Source organism: Phodopus roborovskii, unplaced genomic scaffold, assembly GCF_943737965.1.
Source record: "Phodopus roborovskii unplaced genomic scaffold, PHOROB, whole genome shotgun sequence".
NCBI classification, from domain to species: domain Eukaryota; kingdom Metazoa; phylum Chordata; class Mammalia; order Rodentia; family Cricetidae; genus Phodopus; species Phodopus roborovskii.
Window position 1 is genome coordinate 30987197 of NW_026126459.1, and position 25804 is coordinate 31013000.

The 25804-nt window shown below is 37.3% G+C and overlaps 1 protein-coding gene across 2 annotated transcripts in view; it reads right to left on the reverse strand.

The window, feature by feature from the left end:
* Positions 1–2361: 2361 nt before the first annotated feature.
* Tmeff2 (transmembrane protein with EGF like and two follistatin like domains 2) overlaps positions 2362–25804 on the reverse strand; it is a 245951-nt gene continuing 222508 nt past the window's right edge. Inside the window, exons 8-10 of one of the 2 annotated variants that reach the window (XM_051190151.1) lie at positions 7566–7689; positions 5971–6129; positions 2362–2690 (exon numbers count right to left, since the gene is read on the reverse strand). In XM_051190151.1, the coding sequence (XP_051046108.1) occupies positions 2594–2690; positions 5971–6129; positions 7566–7689 (380 nt within the window). In that variant the 3' untranslated portion in view covers positions 2362–2593. Of the gene's footprint in view, positions 2691–3304; positions 3650–5970; positions 6130–7565; positions 7690–25804 lie in introns of those variants that run through there. The other variant, XM_051190152.1, reaches the window with a different exon arrangement.

Genomic DNA, 25804 nt, shown 5'->3' on the forward strand with positions numbered 1-25804 from the left:
GCAAAGTAGGGAAAATGGTACTTACATTTGCTTTCTGTAAGTGTTCTGTATATTGTACTGATCAGATCATATTACATTATTAGGCTGTGCCATGTAAATTTCATGCTTCGACAAGTATATTGACAAAATAGAATCTAGGCTCAATCAGGAGTATGTGATGTAGGTGCCAGGAGAATATAGGATTGTGTCACACGAAGAGGAAATTAAGACTGTTTGCTTGGAGAAGAAAGTAATTGTAGAATTCTGGAGTGAATAAGAAAACATGTTTCTGTCTTTATATTTTAAATTCACACCATTGTCCCTTTGTCCTGGAGAGGAGTCAAGGCGAGAGAAACTGCAGACAGGTGAGTTTGAACTCAGTATGAAGAAGAATTGACTAGATATGTAGAATGGTACAAGAATGAAATTGCAAAAGATTAGAGGCATGTTAGGAGAAGCCTGATGATTCCATTTGTGCTGGACTGTGAGCTTCTGTAGGTTAGACACCATGTTTTATTTGTATCTCCCAAATAGCTAAAATAGCACTTAGCACACAGTGGATGCTTACTTAGGATTCAAAATTCAAGCTTAGGATCTTTCATGATGTAGATGAGCACAGAGGTGAGCAGAAAAATATAGAAGACTCTCCCAACACTTAGGCTTGTTATGTTCTCTGATACAAACTTATAAAAATGTTAGTAATTTCATATTTTTGCAAACAAAGGTCAGTAGAATTATTTCTTTGAACAGATACATCACCATGGATAGTACATTCCTTTTCTCTTCTGTTGGGAGAAGGAAGGGTTTATTTGCCACAGCTACTATCATACAAAGAAAACTAGGTCTACTTACATCTCTGTGCATGTTAAACAAGTTAACCTTCTAGACAGTTTAGCAGGAATTTGTTGTATATAGGTATCAAGAGAGTGATTTCATAGGAGTACTTGAGTGATGGTTATGTCAATAAAGTTATACTTTTCAAATTTATGACAATCTAGAAAATCACATTTTTTCAAACTCCTAAGGCTTACATGGATTGTCACCTTTATTATAGATTAACAAATGCTTTAAATTTCACTTCAAACCCTTGTTTTCTATAGACTTATGTTCAGAACATTTTGATTTGATATGTCTTATTGTTTTCTAACAAAGGATGGGATGTCATTTATTTTAGTTCATGAAGAAGTAATTTGAGGAAGACAAAGCAAAGAAAGCTTTATTTAAATCATAGATATGTGCTACAGGAACTATGCAAAGGTAAAGGATAATAAGGAAATTATTTAATTTGGAATTTCACCTTACTTTTTGAGAATTTTCACAATTTACTTTCCCCAAACAAAATGATCATTCAGACCTGTCTATTCATATATAACAGGGGTTGTATAACAGGGCTTGACAACAGCCACTAAGGTCCCTTAGAGTCTCAGAAATTTTCTTTCTTATGTAAATTATGCTCAAAACATATTTCTCTTTTGTCATGAAACATTGTTGTTTTGTTTTCAATTTAAAATACAGTGCTCTTTGGGCCATAAAGGTGCTCAAGAGAACATTTTTTTTTTTTTTTTTTCGAGTCTAGCTTCTTTTCATATAAGATACAAATATAGTAAAAATCTTTTTTTTGAGACAGTGTGTGTGTGTGTGTGTGTGTGTGTGTGTGTGTGTGTAAACTCAGATGTCTTAGATCTAGCTAGTCGTGAACACACAGAGCTCTCCTGCCTCAGCCTCCCAAGTGCTTGGATTAACGACATGCAGCATGGGTCTCTAAAAAGCTGAGGTTTGGGTTCATACTTACTGATGGAGTTATAATTTTCTCCTAGCTGTTACTTCTGCTCACAGAAACAGCACAGGTTTGGCCACTGTTTATATACCTGATGTATACCTTACACAGAAGCCTGGGGGTAGATGAATTTGACTGAGAGTGTTAAGGTGCTTCCCAATAAAGACAAGTATCTTCTTTACATTTTATTTTTGAGTCATAAAACACTTTCCCTCCCTTCTTCTGTTATTTAATTTATATGCCAGAGATTTTTCTGTTCTGATAATGAAAGGGAAAGACAAGGAAGAAAGTAGATGAAACGGAGATGATTCAAGTATCTGACATATTTTATGCTTCCTCAATAAAGTAAATTATGTTTTCTCTTTCCAATAACCATTATTTCCCTTGATCTTGGCATCACTCAAACCTAGCTCCAGAGTCCTATGTGAACTAATGTGTTGTCTGAAGATACACAAAAGGAGGAAAAACTGCTGTCTGCATAGCCCATGCTAGTTGGACAGTGTTTAAACAGCTACAAATTACTGCAAATTTAAGAATGCCATTTTGTTTTCTCATCACTGAGTATTTATTATATATAACAAATACATGGGAAAGAAAAAACTATATTGTGTGATATAAATAGTTTATTTACATTACAGAAAAAACATCAAGACAATGTATACTATTTCAAATATATCCATACATAATCAAATATAGCTGTAGTACATGTTTTTCATTGGTGTAGATTACCACAAACGCAAGGCAACATGTGTAGATCTCGTCTTACTCTTTTGTCTCTAATACTGTATTGTGTAGTCCAAGCTGTCGGTTGTCCGGCCACTGGGAAACATGCTCCCTCTAGATTAACCTTGTGGATGCTCTTGTTGTGTTGTCTGAACTGTAGTGCCCTGTATTTTGCTTCTGTCTGTGAATTCTGTTGCTTCTGGGGCATTTCCTAGAAGGTTGGAAAGTTTACAGATCTTAGTCTAATGCGATTACCTAAAGTTTGGTCCTATATTCAAAGAGTGAAGCTGTAGAAGCAAATTACTAAAGTATCTCAGAGCAAAAAAAAAAAAAAAACTGATTCATAGTAGAATGTGGGAATACTTATAAAAGTATATATTTATTTATTATTTGAGTGTCCTTGCAGTTGTCTTTAGGCTTCTGTTGAGAACTGAAGAATAGAAGTTGAAGTTGAAGAGAAATACTTTTACCTTGCCCTCTACTGTTCATTCCTCAAGTCTGTTCATTATATTGTGCAATGAACAGACGCAGCATAATGCAAACAAGTGAGTCCGAAGCTTATCACAGCTCACTTTAAAGGTCTTCAACAACTTTATATCTAAATGTCTTAACAATGAGTGCTATATTGACATTTCGATGCTATAAGATCCTATCACAGCAGAAAAACCAACTGATAACATTCAATATGTAAATGAAAAGGAATATTGCTTATGTTTAGCCTAATATCATTATCTTGCATTAATGCTATAAAGCTAGAGACAAAAATTGGCACCAATTATGTTCCTTCTATAAAATCTAATATTCAGTAACATCTGAAAGTCGCTGATCTAGTTTTTTTTTTAATTATAATAACAAATTTCTTTGATCATGCAAGCAAGAGAAATATACAGGTAACACAAATTCTATTACAACTAAGGGTGGTACAGTGAAAAATACGTATATAAACATACACTCACACACATACATAGTAGCTGTGGGCACATTTTTCTGTAGTTGCTAGGGCTATATATTTGTTAAAAACAAACATGGATCTGGGAAGTCACATTTTCAACAAGTGGGAGATGGAAGTAAAAAGATGAAAATCCACATTCTCAATGGGACAACTCTTTTCATTTTGTAACAGGTCTCTAGATATTCATATTTTATGAGATATTGCTCAGGAGGCAGGTTCTTGAATAGACAGAAAAACAGAAACAAATTTGGGGGGAAATGGGTAGGACAGGAGAGAAAGGAAAGGAAGTTAGAATAGAGAACAGATCAGGTAAGACCAACATTAAGAGAAAATTGAAGACAATGGAGAGATCTATGCTAAGAATAACTGTGTAAACTGTCTCTTGTCTGAGTATTTTGGAATTTGTCTTTACAAACAAGGCTACAAGCCACCAGGAAAACAGGTCTCTTGGGGTCGGAAGTGGGCAGTTGGGGAGTTTGTTTTGTAAGCATGCTATTTTTGAATGAATGGAATGAATCTATCCTGGATACTGACTGGTGTGACATATGGATTAATATTTTTCCTAGAGAGTATTTCTAAGATTTGGTTGTACAAGGGGAAGATTTATGTAATGCATTATAACAATGCAACCATGGCTGCTGTGCTATTTCTCTTCCCCTAAACAGATGAGAATAAATTTTTGCTCAGCTTTAGTATGAAAAATAAGAGGAAAAAGACATACACCTTGAAAATGTAATAGACAGAGCTTACTCCAACTGGGAGCTTAGCATGGGTAGTCAATGACAAAAGAGCAGACAAAACCATAAGCAGCTAGGAAAGGAGGAGCAGCGTTAACTGAGAAGCTAAGGCAGTAGACAGACATCATTTTTACTTCATTACTCAGCTGTGTAGTCTCAGTATTTGATGATATCTCATATTTCAGGGATCTGCCATGAAAGTGAGGATAACTCTATCTTTTTTGAAATGTTGTAAAGTGTGTATGCATGAGCATTTGTGCACTCAGACAAGTGACTATATAAATATTTGATACAATTATAACATATAAACACGTAATTCCTGGTAAAATAGTTTCTACATCATATTTTTAAGCATAGGAATGAAAACAATGTGGTTAATAATTTATTTGATAAAAAGTCTGAAGTATTGAAATTTGACTTTCTTCAGTATATGAAACAGCGATCAAGTTGTTATTGTTTGAATATGTATACAAGGTTCATTTTTCTTTGTGCCCTGAAAGATCTATGATACAGTTTTCTATGTTTTGGATTCTTCTTTATCTTTTCCTTTTTTGCTCAGTACTTTTGGTTTTCAAGTTGTCTTTATGTCCTCTGCTTTTATTTTTGTATAATCCATCGGCTTACTTGGCATCTAAACATGAGGATTTAGATGGTGGAGACACTTGGCTTAGGGTAGCCTGAGCTCCAGTGATGATCTTCCCTTATGCCTGTAGGCAGGTGAGGATTTATGAGCTATTTTTTGCCTTTTAAAAAGAGCATATCTTTAAAGAAGATACTGTAATACAGATGCCAAGTTACTTTACAGTCTTTATGTTTTAATTTTATAATGCTTTTTATTTTTCCAATTTAAGGGAAAATTTGATTTACTATAGTTTATAAATGAATGAAAGTCTTTATGTCTTATGGACTGATAAAACCCTGAGAGTTTTCTTGGAAATTTTAAAAAAGAGAATAAATTTTTTTAAAGGCTCTTCATCGGCTTTTTGAATGTCACAGGACATGAATGATACATTGGGTTAGAGTTCTCGCCTACCATACATTTGCACACTCAAGAGGTCCAACAAATCCCAGGTTTTGCTCCTCATCTTAAAGTGAACCTCAGACATCACTCAGGAGTCATGGTTTGATTTCCTGTTGAAGCTAGATGAAATTTCTATTCTCTTTCTATATTTTCCCTGTTCAAATAAAAACTATCTTTCCTGGGCTTGGAATTTGTCATTAAGGTGTGATATTTGCTTCTGTTTCAAAAATATATCAAAGGTTTTCATTTAATAAAACACACCTTTTCTCATTACATTTACAATATTGAGATTAGCACTTACCATCTTAAAGTTAAAAAGCATTGTTTGTTGACACCAAGTGTGTTAATACTGCTGGTGTCCAGATATTATTAATGAGAGCTAGAATTTTTAAGCATTTCTAGACCTTATATAACATCTGTTATCACATTTGGTGTAGTGATTCCAGTAGGTAAAGATAGACTGGTTCATAGTCTGAATGAAAAGTGGCCTTTTACTGACAAAAGAGGAGTGTTTAAACAGAGGTTGCCATTATATGTTAGAGAGGAAAATAATCATAGGACACAAACTATCCTCATTAAAACATGGCAATGAGTAAAACAAGTTGTGCGTGTCCTGTAGGAAAACCCATGCCTTTGTATTTTTCTTTTGAAATGTTCTAATGGTGAGGAGCTAGGAGTCATGGAGAATGAATGGCTACAGTCTGTCCACCAAGAGACTCAGAGTCAAAGGGAGGACCAGTGCTACCCTTAGCTTGGGTGATGCCCAAGTACAGTTACTGACCTTGTGATGCAGAGGACCACCACACATATGACAGCAATCTGAATCGTTCCAATGACAGCTGCAATCAAGACATACTGAAATCGGACAGGGCCAGGAACGACGTAGAGAACACTGTAGTCCTTTTTTTCACAGTGTTGGCCAGTGTAACCGGCATCACATCTGGAAGAAAGGACAATATCTGGTCACGTGTGGCTCAGAACTCTTTCATTTTAATTTGTTTTTTTAACCTCAATTAACACTTTTACTGCTTAATGACACAGTGCAAATGAAAAATAAGGCTATTTATTTTAGACATTTTCTATGCCATTGTTAGAGAAATGCTGGAAAAATATTGAGTCAGAGATAAAGCAGGAATAGTTTATTAAATATGATGGCTATAAAGTCATTAGTTTTGAACAGAGAAATATTTTTTGCAATTCTCTTCAAAAGTTTTGAAGAGAAAAATTTTGGTGTAAATGATACAGGTATAGAACCAAGCTAGTGTGAGTGTTCTCTTAGGATGTATTGTGCTTCTCACTCAGCCTCCCAGCCAGAAGTCCAGATAAACAATTTGTATATTGAAATAAACGTTTGATATAAAAATATACTAAATTGGACCAATATGTCATTGCTTTGTGGAAAGTCTCTAGTACTTGACTTTGAATTTCTTGTTACGTATGTTAAGTATGTTAAGTCTTGAGGACTTTCCATAGTATCTGGAGGGCTTAATTTAATGAATGCTGCAGAAGGAGGGGCAGCAGAGCTCTGTGTCATGTTCACTATACTTTTGAAGGCATGTTCCAGTGTATTCTGTGAAAGGAAACAGAAATAGACGACAGCTGTGGGTAAAAGAGAGACTGACAGACAGACAGAAAGAGGCAGAATGGAGGGACATGCAGAGAAAGAAACCTAGAGAGTGCTATTTTGGAAAATCTTTATAGCATAATCAATTTATTCCATCATATGCCAGTTGAATATTAATTTTAATATAGATACATTTTTCACTTTGATTTGCCACCTCAGAAATAATCTCTATATGTCTTAGACATGAGTAGATATTTATAAACCATATTTATAAACTAAACCCAGACAAGCAATTTCTTTGTGTTTCTTCTGAGTTTGAACTAGAGGTATGGTGGCCAATCATCTCATGATATCCAGGCTCTACAGAGAAGAGAGTGAGTGCCCAGAAAAACCATATAGTTCATAGAAGATCTGGAGGGTTTTGGAAATAGCCTCCCCATATATACTGAAGGAGAAGAGCCAAGCACAGTTCTACACCCAGAGGAAAGGATGGTGAACAAAAAGTGGCCCATGTCCTTAAAACTATACTGTAAGAGCAGAGCAGTATGCTGAGTGAATTAGATACACATATCTTCAGGTTACTGTATGTATGTGTGTTTGTGTGTGTATGCATGTGTGTGTGTGTGAGTGTGTGTGTATATATGATATGTGTGTATGCATGTGTGTGCATGTGTGTGTATTGGAGACACAGAGAAACTTTGATGCTATTTCCTCATTTAAGCAGAATATAAACCAATTTCTACTAACACTTAAAAGCCAGTTTCTACATTTTTACTTTATGCTTTTTAAAAGTTTAACAAAGAAAATTTTACCTGCAAGATGGCTCCTGCATATTGATGGAGTGTTCACATTTCCCGTGCATGCAGAAGCCGTTGTAATGTTCTGGACAAGGTATGTGGTGTTCTCTGGCACTTTCTTCTAATTTGTTAGCATTTTCTGTGAATACAGATAAAAGCAAGCACCTCTGTAAATACCTTCTGTGCTGGGGAAGATCAACCAGTACATTAACAAGAAAACCTACAGGAGGCAAAGCTATTTAAAAGGGCAAGAACTAAAAGGAAGAAAGAGGGTGAGAGAATTGGGAGATAGACATCTTTACAATTATGTTTAGAGATGAAACTGCAAAATTACCCAGAGCTTTTCATGCTTTTACGCAATTTCCTACATCTTTAACAGCCACTGATGTGGCCATGAGTTGTTAGACAGCTTTAATTTTACTTGCATAGACCCTGTACATTGATCATAAAATAATCCAAGAAGAAATCCTCTAGTTTTTGAATTTCAAAGCCTTCCATCTCTGAGAGCAAATTGCTGAAATACCTCAATGCTTTCTCAACATGAGGGCTTAAAAGTTAAAATATGGCCATGTTCAATTGCTAAACATTTTCCAAACCAAATGCAAATGTCAACAAATGCATCCTGTCAGGCATTATAACATACTGTGAATTTTAGCTTTGTTTTGTGTACTAGCATCCATACATTTTTATTGTCACAATAATGCAATTGAAAAATTAAAGATTGGTGTAGAGTACCTTATACAGATAGCTACAAAGTACATGCTAAACACTCTAAGTTTATTTCAAACCATAAGGCCCTGCACCTCACATGGGCTAAACAGTAGAGCTAGCCCTGGTGGTGTGAGTGCAGGTAAGCAGGACCCAGGGTCGTGTGAGTAGGAGAATTGGCTCCACTCCTTGCTGTCTACTACACTGAGTGATCTAGGTGGAGCAGTGCTGGAGAGCTCGCCCGTGTAGTGAGGGAAAGCTAGTCAGGTGACCAATCCACCTACCACCCAGGTCCAGAACCAGGCCTATGAAATGGCTCGCCCCAGCATCCATCTTAACTGTGAACTGCTGGAGTGTGTGAAGGGACCAGACCTGCAGATTCAAAGCTATACATTTCATGACATGTGGCAACACTAGGAAAACTAAGAGGAGCCCCAGTAGATAGTGTAACAGAAACCAAAGGCCTGGAACCAGACCAATGACTCATTGCAATGAACACTTGCAAGTTAAGATGTGTAGACTAAAGGGTGAACTGGGCCACTACACCAGGAGTTTTACTTTATTTCTTCTTCTTTCTGTCTGTCTGTCTTTTTTTTTTTTTTTTTTTTTTTTTTGAGGGTGAGGTTGCAAGGGCAGAAAGCAGAAGTGAGGGGATGAGATGGGATTGGAATGCATGGTATGACATTCAAAAAGAATCAATAAAAAATTAAAGAGAGAGAGAGAGAGAGAGAGAGAGAGAGAGAGAGAGAGAGAGAGAGAGAGAGAATGATTTGTGACATTTGAACTTAAGGAAAATGAAACACCTTATATACTAAAATGAAACACTTCCACTGTCATTAGCAGTTTTGTTTTCTAATGCTTTTTAAAAAAACATGCAGGTGCTTTCAGGCCTCTGCTTGCTCAAATATATTGAATTCACACTTGTAATACCATCTCCAGGCATGTGGTTCCTCAATTCCTTCTGTGTTTATTTTATAATTATGGAAGGTCTGACCTGGAGAGATCACTCAGAGAGATGGGTAAGAGTGCTTACTGTGCAAGCATGAGAACCTGGGTTTGGCTTACATCATTAATGTAAAAGGCTAGGTGTGGCCACATGCGTGCCTGTAGCCCTTGAGCTGTGGGAGTGGCTGGAGACAGAGAACTTCTAGGGCTCATGGACTGCCCCCATTGGTTCATATTCAGTGAGGAACTCTAATTCAGTGGAGTAAGGCAGGCAGTGATAGGCAAGGACTCATGATATTCTCTTCTGGCAGACACACGCACGCATGCACACATGCACATTCACACACATCCACACATCCACACATCCACACACACTCACATGCATACACACATATACACACAGACACACACACTCACATGCAAACACACAAACACATACATACACAGACACACACACACTCACATGCAAACACACAAACACATACACACACAGACACACACACACACATACAGGCACACACACTCACACATACAGTTTTGTCTTCATTTTCTCTTCTGAAATATGGTATTCTTGAAAATTTCTGCCTAGATAGATGAGAAATGTAACTTTATCAACCTCAATCTAAACGTATTTTTCAGTCTGTAAGTATTCTTCAGCATCACAGTAACTGGTCAGTAGTAAGGAAAGATCGCAAGTTAATTACTGTTTTTATGGAATGGATTACTTCCCATTATCTCTACACAGGGGCACTATGTTTTATTACAGTGTATCCTTATAATTCCACTGCCAGTCATGGGTGATGGGCAAGTGCATCAGGAGAAGAATGAGCCCTTGCTATTCATGAATTGGATGGATGTATTATTTATTTTAGGCAGAGCTGTAAAATATCTTTCTATACATTTTAAGATCTAGATGCCATCTGCAAATCATTAAAGTTTGAAGAAAACTGTTAAAACATTTAGTGCTTTCTTTTATGGGGACATTTATGTACATTTCTCTGATGGGTAATATTTCAGGTTTTATCCCTAAATTTATAAAGTATATATTGTGGTGATAGTAGAGAGATTGCAAGTGACATTTCAAGACTTCATTTGTTTTATGCCTGTGCCGTTTTAGCTATGGTATAGTTAATGATCTTTTGCAATAAGATGTTTGTATACTGAAAATTGTCACTAAAATTTGTAAAATACTTCCCATAGAGAAGATTGTGAGGATCTAGGATTGTTTCAGTTTCTCCTGTTCTTTTAAGTATCATATACATTTTGACTAATTTTTTTTTTGTAGCAAATTGTACCCATAGTAAAGTGACACAAGAAAATCAAAGTATAGTATAAAACTGGACTAAAATGGAATCAGGATAACCATGGCATTTAGATGCACCTTGTAATGACCTGGTTATTTGAGAATCCCCAGAGCAGAGAAGGCATATTTTTGTGCTGAGTCCAGGTGGCAACAACGGGAGTAGGCAACCCAGGCCCTTGCTCCTTAAAGAGGATTTTGAAGCTGCGGGGGTTGTCAGCCCCACTGCTAATGAAATGAGCCAGCACTGATGTCCACTCTTATTTCTGGATCTTCTGCTTATAACAAACTATTCAACACTCCAGTGCTTCTGCACACCTGTGTCTTGGGGGAACTTCCCTGACTTCCTGCATCCAAGTTACACACAGCCTTGTCTGTCAGAACATCTCTTATGAAAGGGCTGATTTTCTTTCTGCTAACTATAAAAGATGATCAAGAATATTCTGAACTGAAAACTCATTTTTGAGGCTGTTTTTGTAGTGTAACTTATCCCAAAGTGACAGTTACTGTATCCAAACAAAGTTCAAAATTGTGAGCTGAAGTCTAAACACCAACTAGGAGCTTTTTTTTTTTTTTTTTTTTTTTTTGAATGAAAGTATTGCCTCACTGTGCTAAGAGCTAGATTCTTCCTCTTTACTGTCTAAGAATTGATAACATAGAGGGGAATAGTCTCCACTGGAAAGTCTGCTAATTAGTTTATACCAGTCCTTGTGAGCTTAGAGTGCTTTGTTTTGCCGCTGATGTGATACTGTCAAATAAGAAAGTAGAGAAATTGAAAATAAATGAGTAAAAGGAATGATTCCTGGGCAAGAAAATGAGGAGTCATCAATATATGTCAACAAATTTATAGTCAACCCAACCAAGTAAACCAGTTGATAGAAAACCCGAATATAGAACCACTTCTAGGGATGCAATAGACATACTTTAGAAATGAGATTTAAGTATATTAAGACAAGCAGAGACACAGAAATCTAATATCTCAACAAATATATGTATGAGTCATGGTAAATATTTGTCAACCTGAAGTTTATGTACACTGAATATTCAAGCAACAATAAGGCATTTGGATATTTGAAATTATATAAAAATGTTACTTTGGAAGTGTACATGTTTCTTCTGGTGGCTAACAGCTTAGACATTGATTTCTCTGTTTTCCATTTTAAAAGGTTTAAAGTAAGAATTATACTCTCTCTTCTAAGAAAGGTTGTGGGTATGGTACAAGCTCTTCACGTCTCTGTTAAACTCTGCATCAAGTTTCCCACTTAAATGTTTACACATAGTTTCTTTGGAAAGAGGACATGACCCTTCTAAGAGATTATCTCTGGTATACCTTGAATAATTTGGAACAGAGCCAAAAAGCCCATGTCCATTTCTAGGCAACAGCTGTCAAGGAATGTTGAGGAGGGATGTTCTTTAGTATAGTTACACAAACTGCTATTTGCAAAGGAAGACATGCACGAAACAACAAAGAGAGACTGGCACAAGAAAGAAAGACCGACTGACTGATCTTAGACTTGAGTCAGTGCTTTTCAGAGTGAGGTGTGTTTGTGTGTTTCCCTCTTGTTCTACATCCTGGATATGTGACAGAAGAAAAACAAAAACTAAAGGACTATTCTATTGCTCCCAGTTTCATCATAATCCTTTGGTTTTATTTTGACTCTAAATTTCTTAGGGCATACATGTTACCACAAAATTTATAAAATCAATATATATATATATATATATATATGTTTATTAAACTTTCTGGATTGATATTAATGGTCACATAGAGTACTAACTGATTGTAGAAAAAGGCTTCACTTAGCTTACAGTAAATGATTTGGTGTTTAAGTCTCTATCAGGTAACTGGGAATTAAGTTTGTGTACTTTGGATGTACTTAACAAATTGTGGTCCTTTAACCTCTCCAAGATCTATTTCATATGACATCTAAAATGTTTAAGTTTTTTGCAATGAACTGTGCCCATTCCAAACAGTGACCTTGGAAGTCTCCAAAAGGATGATGGGGACCCACAACAATGATTCCACCTGGATTGTGATAATGCCACTAAGCTGACAAATACCACCCACAGATGAGCTTTGGACTACAAACTGCTCAGGACAATTTCAAGGTGGCTAGCTGAGATGGTCCAGCTTCATGCATTACTCCAGCCAGGACTTCAGATAAGGCCTACACTTTCCCATTACACAGAGACAGGAAACAAATGATATAGCTAGCTCTCCCAGGAATTGACCATTATTTCAATTTTCTCTGTGTCCTCTAGGGATGCCATTGCCCTCCAGACAATAGAAAGCAATCTAGTGAACACAACACTCACATTTCCAAGACGTAGAGTGGCAGTTTCTGGTCATTCAGTGGTTTATGGATATTTGTCATTGTTTAGGGGGCTTGCTTACAAGTTGTTATGGTAGTGGCCAGGAGAAGAGCTAATCAAAGGGGATTAGATTCAGGGATCTCTGAAAAGAAAAGTGTGGGTACAGAAATTATAGAATAAAGGGGTAGAATCTACTTTTAAAAAGTAACTACTAGTCTTAAATATTTTACATTGGTGTGGAGTTTTGTATATTGATACAAATTTGAGGTTATTTTTGTTGTTCTGTGTATGCTTTTATTCTTATTTAAGATACTTTTGTATACTGATACAAATTTAAAATTATTTTTGTTAGAACACACTGTACATATGTTTCTACTGTTGTTTAAGGTATTACATCAATGAAGCTCATTTTAAAACATAAAGTTCTAGTTCTTGAAAGTTGTCATTACAAATTATTTAGGATAATAAAGAAATGGAGAATTGTAGTTAGTCACCTATTAGAATCAAACTTATAGTCATGTTGGGTACGTTTTAATGTCAAATAGATATTTTAGATAGCAAGTGGTCTTCAAACACTTCAGGCATTTGGGATGTTTTAATAATATAAGGCTTTTAATGATAGTGATACATGTCTGCTCCCAGCAGCACAGATCTACTTCAGAGAAGATGATGAGCACAGAAGAAACTCCATATGGAATTTGCTTTCTTTATGGCAACAGTTAGCCACTGGGTCTGCTCATGCTTTGACTACTGACAGTATGCTGTCCAAATTGGATAAGCTGGGTACAAAAGAAAGCCACTGCCAAACCTTGCCAAGACAAGGTGGACCAGTCCTTCAAAATTCCTGCTTCACAGAAATGTCTGTCAGATATACTAGGTCAAATATCTTAAATGATGGAAGATCAGACTCTTCCAGCTGTGGAATACAAGTAGGGGTCCCTTTGGGAAGATGAAAGGTATAAATGATCAGATGACATTTATAAGTAATATCCCTTTGTATTGGCTAATTTTATGTACTTTTGACACAAGTTAGAATCATCTGAGGGAAGGGAACCTCAACTGAGAAAATGCCTCCATATGGTTAATCTGTAGGGCATTTTCTTAAATATCTATTGTTGTGGGAGATTCCCAGCCCATTGTGAGTGGTGCCACCTCTGGCTAGGTGGTTCTAGGTTCTATAATAAAGTAGGCTGAGCAAGGGGAGCAAGCCAGTAAATAGCACTCCTCCCTGGCCTCTGCATCAGTTCCTGTCTCCAGTTTCCTGCCTTGTGTGAGTTCCCATCCTGACTTTCTTCAGTGATGGGCTATTACCTGGAAATGTGAGAGAAACAAACTCTTTGCTTCCCAAGGTGTTCTGGCCATGGTGTGTCACCACAGCAATGAGAACCATAACTAGGGCCCTACCTTGCTTTTAAAAAAAAAAAAAATAAATCCATGGGTCAGCGATCCCTAGGAGGGAGTTGATTCTGTGCAGGTAATTTAGAAGGAGTTCAGATGATGCTGAGGATGAGATAGCATCGAGAATTTAGTGCCTATTAAAGCATTGCCAAGGGAGGTGCGCTCGGGCAAGTGTGAGTAGATGAGAGCATCGAGCCTCTGGGGGTGTATAGAAGATGCTGGACTACCCTTTCTTGAGGCTGCAGTATGGTACTATTATATGCTAGAGTAGGTTACTTCATACGCCTTGATTTTTTAAATGCTAAAAGTAATAATTCTTTTGCTAATATGCAGTTATAATAGATTACTAGCAAATGGTTAAGTTTACCTCAAATATTATTTTTATATCCTAAGAGAAAGACATGACTGAATAGGGACATTAAGTTGAACATATTAAATGAAAGAAATCATTTTTGCCTTACTTACAGGGAAATCATATTATAAAAATGTGTAAGTTGTGGCTAGGCCACAATTCAGATACGTCACAGAGTGATCTTTTCTATGTATTGTCTTCTTTGGGGGAGAGATTCATCTTGGGTCATCATTGCTTAATTGTTTGACACCTTAAAAAGCACATACATAGGTGACTCAGAGTAGATTACTATCTTTAACCTGACTTCTCCTGTAGGCACACATAGTATATCTTGCTTTTCTAGAAAACCAAATATTTCATTGTTGAATATATATAGTATCAACACTTTTATTTAGTGATAGTATGGCAAAACTCACACAGAAATGCTTATATTTTTGCCCCCATCATGGCTTTAGTTTTAGTTTTAGTTTTTTTCCTACTTAACTGTCTTATCTCCAAATAAATTTGGAAATAATTTTATCTAACTAAAGAAGAAAAATGCCTAGCTATTCATTGTATTTACATTATGTCTAAGACATAAATAAGTTATAAATATGAAACTAAGTCACAATTGTTTCTGTTGTTTATTAGAGTTGGTCTTGATGGCAGGTCAGTGGTACAATGGATAATACGTCTGACTACGAATCAGAAAATTCTAGAGTTGGTCTTGGAGAAGTTTGTTTGTTCCTACAATTCTCTCCCTTATCAGAATAAACACATGAGGTGGTGGGAAACCTCATATCCAGTTTGAATTGTAAATGAAGTGCTTTAGACCAGAGAGGCATTCCTGCTGAATGAATTCTGAATACAATAAATATGATGTGAGTTCTTCTTACAATAGACTAGATTGTACAGTAGGTTCATCTGCTTCTGTCATTTCTTTATGCAGAGACCAGCAGATGAGAATGGGTTTTCCTTTTCTAAGGTTCTAGGAGAGAGACTCAAGATTGCTAGCTAAAAGTCACAGCTGGGCACATAGGACAGAGACAAGCACACAACCAACTCTCAGTCTGTAAGGTAAGGAACCTTCCTTAACATTCCCAGTTATTTGTCTCTGTGACAAACAAACAAACAAACAAACAAACAAAGAGCAATCAAGTCCTTGAAGTGCTACACATTCAACATTCCCCCTGTGAGTTAAACATATCACACTTAACCCCTAAAACTACTTGTGAGAAATCCCACATAGAGTGCTACATGTTTCTGGGGAAATAGAGGTCTCCTCCAAGGACTGTTAGTCTTGTTAATGATGACCTCTCCTGGAAGGCATCACCCTACATGTGGAGTGGTGGGGAGGATGGTTGGGGGGGCATGAGATGGTGAGAGAGAGGGAAAGAGGGAGAGAGGGAGAGGGAACTGGGATCTATATATAAAATAAAAATATAAATTAAAATAAAAAAAAAAGAAAACCAGTCTCAAAATATTCTGGAAGCACTGAAAACAAGAACATTCAAAGAAACATTAAACAGAAAGAATACCATGGGATTATTATCCCATATGATTTCAAATTATGCTATGGAACTATAGCAATAAAAGCAGAAGAGATACTGGCAAGAAAACAGATCATCTGAGAATGAAACTGTGGTTATCTGATCTTTGACCAAGATGTCAAAAAATGCGCTAAGTATGTGAGCATTTTAAAGAATAAATGAAAATATTATTTGAAAAGAAAAAAGAAATTAATAACTGACTCAGAAGGACAATTTTATCAGAGTTTAAAAGAGAAGCTATAGTTGGGCAAGCTGAAAATCTCAGCAACTTCCCAGAGGATGGGGATGGGGAAGAGGAGAAGGCTCTTTGAGTTAGGCATGGAGGTTTGACAAGTAGCCACATGGCAAAAGGGAGGTAGCTTCAGAGAAAGAGTGGGAAAGTCCAAAGTACCAAGCAGAGCTCACTGAGGATCTGGCCAGCAGCCAAATGAAAGGGACAGAAAAGAAGAAAGCAGAAAAGTTAGGTCTAATTGAGGCAATCTCAGAAATGCAGGCAGACTTAACAGGGCCTTGCAATGGATTCACAGTAACTGCAGAGAGCATGGTTTCGGAGAAGGAAAATTTTATCATCTCATAAAAAGAATAATTATTCTTCCCATCTCTTTAGCATGATTTGAGACAAATTAAGCTTCTTCTTGGCTAGGGAGCTGACAGGCCTGCCTACATTAAGTCTAAAGTTTGGATAGCTTGGAATGTTAGGTCTCTAATCAAGGCCAGAGGTAGAGTCTACTCTTTTGACCAGAAGGAAGTAACTTTCTCTTAATTGGCCTCAACAGAGGCAATTCAGCACTACAGTTACCCTTATATGTTAAAGTTTGCTAGTTGAGCTGTGATGAGCACTATGGGCAGAATCATGTTTCTTGTTCCATAATTGATCAGACATAACAGAAAAAGCGAAGAGATATATCATCACCACCTCCTAGAAGCATGCTTACTGGACATAAAAGTAAAGACAGTAGAAGAAATCTGCTTTTCATGCTACTATATTTTCAAGCAGGGCCTTGATGGCCATTTCAGGATTTCCTGAATTTGAATTGTAAAGAGTAGCAGAATCTGAAATATATGCAGTAATTGTGGCCTGGGTAACTGAAGTACAAAAACATGTAGCTGTTTTCCTGGACTCTGACTATTTAAGTTTCTAACTGTAACATTATTTACTGAGACAAACCCTGAAGAATTTGTGAAACCTGGGGGCGGCCATTTCTATGTAATATTTTTAACCCTGGAGTCTAGATATAGTTACTGCAATTGAAGAGTTTGTTATAATGAGGCTTATTTAGAGATAGCCTCAAATCTTGAATTTCTACGGGAAAATGATGTATTATTTATTATTAAGTACAAAATATGCAAGTTTGTAGCAATTTCCTTTCTTTGAGTCAGACTTGGCAGAGTTCTCCATTGTGGGATGAACATTGTTGGAAAGAAGTTCTGTTGCATCTCTAACGTACTTTTCTCAACGTTACTATCAAGTCAAGAGCCCATCTTTTAGCAAGTGTGCTACTCATAGGTTTAGAGGCTTTAGCTTGATGACATTTATAAAACACAATGATTTCATGGGACTTCAGGAGGCACGGATCCATGATTTATTAGTCTACTGAGCATCTAGAGCTTTTGTTGCCAGGATATCATGGGACCAGTTTGCTCCAGCTCTACCTCCTAGGCTGCCATGCCATTTCTTTCTGCTGTAAGTCCTTATTTCAAAAGTTAAAGTTTACTAAAATCATTAGAGAAAGGAAAACCCAAGAGAAGAAATTTTATCCCAAGGATATTTCCAATTCTTTTGTCTTCAAGTAAATCTATTCATTTCTGGCCAAATTTATATGCCTAGAGACTGATCAGGGGAGCCTCTCTCAGCGGGACTTTTCTTTGGTGACAGTTCTGAAAACTAAGTGACAACAAAGAGAAGCAATGGGTTGAGGCCCTATCTATTTTAGCTGCCCAGGTGAGCGTCCCGCTATTTCCTCCTCTTTAGGCAATGTAGGAGGAAATGGCTTAACAGTTCAGATAAAGTAATATGAGGTAATATAATTGTTCTTCCTTGTAACCCGTAGTTAAGAACCCACAGAGAGTAGTAGGACTGAGAATCGAACATTTTCTAATACATAGAGACAGCAAAGGCTTTAATAACATAGGGAGCACAGGGAACCCCCGCCCAAACCACAAAAGCCAAACAGCAAAAGTCTCTCTGTACTATGTTATATGGATATTTCTCAAGTATCTGGTGTGTCTAGCACTGCTACATGCTATATATAATATGTTACATATAATGTGAGTATTTATGATCTCTCAGTGAGTTTAACTTACTGTCTTCTAAACATAGTCAGAAATAATTAAGATCTACAATTATTCAAGAACCCATAATAAGTCCATCACTATTTTAATATATAACGGTAAAAATACATCCCTTGTAAGAGCTACCTCAAGGAAGATTTATAAACTGTCTTCTATAGATCAGGATACTAAAGCTCAAGTAGCTTTGGTGACATTTTTAGGAATTTGCATAGAAGATAGTTGAACTGAAGTGTCAGCTTAATCCAGGGTCACAGGCAGACTGGCTTTAGTTGAGAACTGGGTACCACACACACACACACACACACACACACACACACACACACACACACACACACACACGCACATACACACACGTGCGCGTGCGCAGCCCCTTGTGATCTTGTATCTTCTTGTTTCTTCCCCCTCCCTCCCTAGATAAGAATGCTTCACTCTGACAAGGATTATCTTCTGCTTTCTTCTCTTCTCTTCAGTGGAGGGCACCTGCTGTGACTTCCAGCCTTCTACCTTCCTCAAGGGCTCTCTCCATCAGTCTTGTTCTTGTGTGTCTTCAGCTCTCTGCTCTATTAGCAGCTAAGCATATAGAAGAACATTGTGAAAACAAATGGGGAAGTCTTTCTCAATCTGAGTCTCTCCACAGCTTTGTCTCCTCTCCTTCACTTCCTACCTTGACTTCTCCTTTGCCTTTTACCAGCAGCTCTCAGAGACACTGCCATGGACAGGAGGAGTGGAAGTGACTTTGTTCCTAAACTCAGTGTCTCAGCCATCACATATTCAGCTGTTCAAACTCTCTGTTGACCACTTTCTTCTTTTGGAAGCTTTGATTACCTCAGTCTTCATGATAGCATCTTAATCTTTGTTCACATGGTGTGTGTACATGCATATGTGTGTGGGCTGTAGCTCCTGCACAATCAATGTTGCAGGCTCCTGCTTCCTAACTGATTTCTGTAAATCCTTATCCTTTGCTAAGACTCTTTCCTTCATAATCTTGAAAAATTTGGAGACAGATGGACTCTCTCTCTCTCTCTCACACACACACACAGATAGATAGATAGATAGATAGATAGATAGATAGATAGATAGATAGATAAAGAGAGTCTTTATCCCTTTACTCAAGGCTTTTTACCACCACCCAAGTGCCTGTAAAGCATGGACAATAGCTCCAAAATGGAAGATCTATAATCATTTGGAAAACCAACCGAGACAGCTGACCTGAGCTAGTGGGAGCTCAGGGACTCTAGACTGGCACCTGGGGAGCCTGCATGGGACTGAGTTAGGCCCTCTGCATGTGGATGCCAATTGCATAGCTTGGTCTGTTTATGGGACACCTGGCAGTGGGATCAGGATCTATCCCTGCTACACGAGCTTGTTTTTTGGAGCCCATTCCCTTTGGTGGGATGCCATGCTCAGCCTTGATGTAGGAGAGAGGACCTTGTTTCTGCTTCAACTTGATATGCCAAGCTTAGTTGACTTCCCATGGGAGGCTTTAACCTTTTTGAGGAGTGGATGGGTGTGGGTGGGTTGGGGAGGTAGGTGAAAGGAGTGGGAGGAGGGGAGGGGGAACTATGGCTTGTAAGTAAAATGAATACAAACTTTAAAATAAAAAAGAGAAATGTGGGAACAGAAGCCTTTTGACATCTGTGTGGATGTCATATCACACGACTGCATTGGAACTTTGTTCTACCAATTCCAACTTGGCCAGTCACATTGTGTCTGTCGTATTGTGAACAAAACCTCCTGAAAGGAAGTCTGCAGAGACTGTCTGGCTGATTAGAATTTCATGATTGTAGAGAGACTGAATGATGCCAGTTGGAAAGGCTAGTTAGCTTATCTTGGGCTAGTTCTAGTGCCCCAGAACAGCCATCTCTTCTCTATCACTGTAATGGAACTAACTTCTCACAACTAACAAACAAAAAACTTTCAGAATCTATTGACTCAGCAGACCACTGGTGTCCATCAATCCAAGAGCTAAGAATGCCATCAGATAGCATCTTGAGTCTGTATGAAAGCCTTACCATCTTGATATGCCTGCCTCTCTGATGCACCTGCCAAGTATTTTAAACTTGATTTCATTTGTGACTTTCTTCGTTTCATAAAACTATAAAAACTTCATGAAACTTCTTCCATATTGAAGCATGGAAATTGGGGTAACCCAAATCTGTGTTTTTGAGTCACTCAAATAGCTCCAGAATAAATGATCTCTTACTCCTTTTAAAACAAAAACTATGTTTTTTGCATCGACAGTATTGTTCAGCATGGGGTTGAACTTTTGAGTGACAAGAAGGAAAGAAATTTCTATTAACAAAACAAAACAAAAACCAGGCATGTGTATTCAAAACAGAAGGTAAGTACAAGTTAATGCAGCTCTGCTTTCGTTTCTGTTTCTGCACACAGTTATTCATTTGTTCTCATTCCAAGCCACACCAAAACTGTCAGTGCTGACACACTTGATAATGGCAGTGACCGAGGCTGGCAATCAGCTTGCTTTTCTATAAGCACACTTCATGAACTGGAGAGCTTTTATTATTTCTTCAACTAAGGAACAAAGGTATAGCTTCTACTCTTCAATAAGCTTTCATGAGTCCAGTCTCGAAAGCACTTTGCGAGCAGATATGGGGAGTAATGTGTATCTGTGGGAACTGTTTTAGAGCTGGACTTTTGGGCGGAAAAACCAAAGGAACTAACTGAAAGGCTTATAACTTTAGTGGTAAAATAACTTCTAGTGGCTATGACCACTTAGCACCAGGTTCATGCTAAATTCCAAGTATTAATAAACTGCTTGGTGTAGAGATTGTGAACAGCTTTGATTTTAGGTACTATATAAGGCTGATGAGTGGGTGGAGCCTTAGTATATGGTTGTCATAGAATTTTAGATGGTGCTTTTGTTGTTCAAGGGTGTGTATGCGCATGTGTGTGTGTGTGTGTGTTTGTGTTACTGTGTGTCTGTGTGTACTTTCTTTGAATGAAATTTTATAATTATCTTTTGTGTATATAAAATTGAAATTAGGGCAGACTCACTCTCACTCTAGTGCTCCCAAGAATGGATTTCCTGGCTTGATTTTTGGTTGACTGAATCAGATCACCATCAAAGGGACTGGATCTTTAAAGAAAAATCATTCTAGGTGATTCTGGCATTGAAACTGAGGATCAAGACAGCTAACCTCACCCAGTTGTTTCCTCCCTTCTGTCTTTCTTTTGCACCAGCAGATAGTTTTCTTTAGCATTCTATACCATCTTTGTCGCATGGTGACTGCCCCATGACTGGCACATTCTTGGTCCCAAATCTGCGTTGGTTCATAAAACCCTGAGCTATCAAGAATCACTATCAGCCATGGGCTGTGAATATGCAGTTTGTGGCTTGTCATCTGCTTCTTCCCTACATTCACCCTTCCTTGTCACAGGAAGCCTTCAGGGGCCTTCAGCTTGCCAGTCTCTTTTCAGTATACGTGGTCAGCCTGAACAATTCAATTTAAAATGCCTCTAGAAGCCAACACTCAAAAGAATTTGCCATGTAGGGCTGGAGAGATGGCTCAGTTGTTAGAAGCTAGGCTCACAACCAAAAATATATGAATATGCCATGTGCCTTTCTCAAGTGCAGATATCTGTGAAAGGCTTCCAAACCCGGTTAAATCTAGGCTTCTTTAATGACTCTTAGTAACTAGCAAAAGACCAACAAGACCTCCCTGCCTGAAAGCTAATGAAGCATCCTTTTGGAAATGGGAATGAGTAAGACAGCTGAGAAGCAGTACATATCATACCAGTGCTTATGATAGCTTCCCTTTCCCCATGGCAGGGAAGGAATTTTGGCTCTGTGCTGATAGCTACTTAAGTTCAGCTAGTCTGCGGAAAAGATAAAGTCACAAATGGTAATATGGACAGGAACAAAAGCAAACGGAAATGCGCTGGAGCAAGATTACCATTTGTGGCCATGTGATAACTGGGTGAGGTTAGGCTGAGACGAACAGCTAATTTACACAGCGAGATGCTAAGAAAGGACATGGCTTATATAATCAGAGTTTCTAGTTATTTGATTATGCAGCCTCTCCCTTCCCTTCACCTTTATTTAACCTCCTTTCCCCCTCTCCCCTTGTTTTCCTACTCGAATCCAACAAGGGATTGGATTTAGGGTCTCTTTGAATAACACCAATGAGCTATATCTCCAGCCCTTTTTACATTTTATCATGAAACAGGTTCTCATCAAGTTGATCAAGCTGAGCTTGAACTTGCTTTGCAGTCCAGACAGGCTTGCAATTCTGCCTCAGCCTCCCAAATGGCTGGATTATAGGCTCAAGGCTACCAGACCTGACACTCCTTGTGATTTGAGGAGCATTAGCCCACCCATCAGACTCCTCTCTGGGGGATAATGAACTGGCTATGACATACATAAATCATGACATTTAGTTATTGGTACAAGAAAACAACAATTAACATGAGGGCTTTAGTCACTTGAGCTATCCTGAGGACCAACACATAAGCACATTTGTCATTTGGGACACATGAGAACATTAGGTTACACCCTCTCTTGAGTCAGACTGTATGGTTTGCTGGGCTGTCTTGGTAGTTTGGGACATGGGCTGACACAAAGTAGGTGCTCAATATTTATCATAATGAGTAAGTATTATAGGCATAAAAGACATATCTGACAAGCAAGTATCTCTGCTCTGGTGGAGGAAAGAATCTTTTAAAACATTAATGCCTTTGGGTATATGTCTCTAAGAACCAGCTGCACTTCAGTGATGTGATTTTTCTCATGGCTCCAATATCTCCCTTAGAGGCAATGTAGAGTACAATATGGTGAAGGATTTTGCTCAATGAAGTGTCTGCCGTTGTTGTGACAGAAGTAGGTGCTTACAGGTCAATGCTATATTTGCCATACATCACAGTCTTCTTCAGTGAAATGCAAAAAATATGAAGGGCAAAAATGTTCTGCTAATTGTAAATGACAAAGAAGGACAGCTATAAATGAATTGGGGAGCTAGTGCAAGCAAATGATGGGTTTGCATATTTCTTCTAAATGATGTCATGGCCCAGAAAGGGCAGTTAGAGAATTTATAGCATGGATTTAGTTTCATTTACAAGTCTGGAGTACTGCCATATGATGGTCTCTGACTAAATTAATGTAAGTGTTCCTCATTGAAAGGACAAGAAGGTAATACTCTCTGTATAGTCAAGGATAAGGCAGAACAATTTTAAGAAACATATATACTTGATTGTGCAATGAATATTTTTAAGGGTGAATTTGCCATTTTAAACTAGGATTCTAGATAAAATTGATATTTTAAAAAATATGCAATAGGATCTAAGAATAGGGAAACTTTGTTAATCGTTAACTTTTGAACAGTATAGCTCTTGAACAGTTTAATGTATGGAAAGTTATATTGCTTTTTATGGCATTTCTCTGAGTACATATCAGCTCTTCAACTATATTTGTATTTGAGTAGAATAAGTTTATGCCTACTTTCCCAGCATAACTCAGTAGAAACTCAGTCATCCTCAGACTATTCTTTGTGTCTGATAGTCTTAGCTTAAACTTATGCTAAAATATTTGTTCATTTCATTTTCATTACAGAAATATGTCTTGAAGGTGTCAATTCTAATAGCACCAGTAAAGAAGGTTTAAGACCTTGAGAAAACTTTTTCAAAGAAGTTATTCTTTATTTATTTACTTTTCATCTTTAACAAACAACACTGTTCACTATTCACTCTACCACAGAAGTTCTACATTTTGCCTTTGTTGCCTCAAAGTGAATGATGAAGAAGCTAACTGACATCAATGACCTTTTTGACAAATAGATTCTAGGTCATATCTAGAGTGTTCTCTTCCATATTAGCTCTCTCTATGTTTTCTAGATGCTCAAAAGGTGGTGTTCCACATGGAATCTAGCCTAACTCAAGACCTTTTTCGGCATATCTTGTTTAAGAAGAATTTAAGTCTTCTATTAAGAAAATTTAAAATGTTCCTTATTTCATTAAGAAAATATCAAAATGTAATGTTCTATTTGACTAAGTTAATTTGAAAATGAAATGACTTTTTTTCTGTTTGATAATTTCAAATTGAGATATTTTTATATTTGAAATGTTATCTCTCAGCTATTTGTGTAGGTGTGAATGCACATATATACACAGGCATGCAGTAAAATGCAGACAATCTCCAAGTATTTTAAATCGCTAGGAACTCCCTTTTAATTTTTAGTTTAAAACAACTGGTTTGTTTCTGACACTTTTATAGCCAATGATGACTTTAATATTTAACTCCAGATGGATAACTCTAGAAATAGTTAAGGATATTGTGTAGCTCTACACAATTTTTTCTACCTAGACACTATTTAGAGGTTGAAATAAATTATCACTAAAAGCTACTTTGTGGTCTCTCAATGCTTGTTTACCTTTTCACAGGTCTAACCCCACACCCAGGATATAATTTGCACTCTTCAAGTACATGGTAAGCCACTCAAGAAATCAATAGAGGTTATAAAACATGTACAATTTTGAATTTGGAGAGTCAAACATCTATTTGGTGTATTGAAATAGAACAGCTGACATGACAGTTGTAGCTTCCAGACGACTATTTATTTAGAAATAGAAACAAAAAATGAATATATTCTGAAACAGAAATGGAGTGTGATAGATAATTAAAAACTCCTCACTCCTGCTTTCATTGATGTTAATATTATCCTATGACTTTAGGCTCTTAGAATTTGATCATGTAACTTTTTGGACCTAAAAATGTGAAAAATCTTCTCTCTCATGTCTAAATTTCCTAGAGCTTCACTCTGGTTTAATTTATTTATGATTCACTTAAAACGTTTATTTATTTTCTTCTATGTAGCTAAATGCTACAAACATAAGGTGCAAGGGGTAAGCAAAGAGAGTTTCTTACCTGAAATGTGTGCACATTAGACAATGTGATAGACAACAGACATAGCCAAACAACAATGACAATAAAACTCTACATGTCAGTTTGAAATGTTTCAGAAAAAACCCAGGATGTCCAGATAGTGAAGAGTGGGGCAGGAGACCTATTTCAGAAAAGTGTGGTAATGTGTAGTGAGGAGAGCTATATACAATATGTATGTATGTATGTATGTATGTATGTATGTATGTATGTATATATATGATAGAGATAGATAGATAGATAGATAGAGAGAGAGAGAGGGGGGTACTGTCTTGGTTAATGTTCCATTGCTGTAACAAAACACAAAACACCCCAGAGAAGGAGTTAGGAGAAAGAGAAGGGGAGAAGAGGAGGGCAGAGGGTAGGGAAAGAATAAAGGAGAACAAGAAAAGAGATATCTTAACAGAGGAAGCCATTATAGGTTTAAAGAGAAATCTGGCACGAGGGAAATGTCCAGAGATATGCTAGGTGACCCCAACTAAGAATTTAAACAATAGGGGAGAGGCTATCTTAAATGTCCTTCCC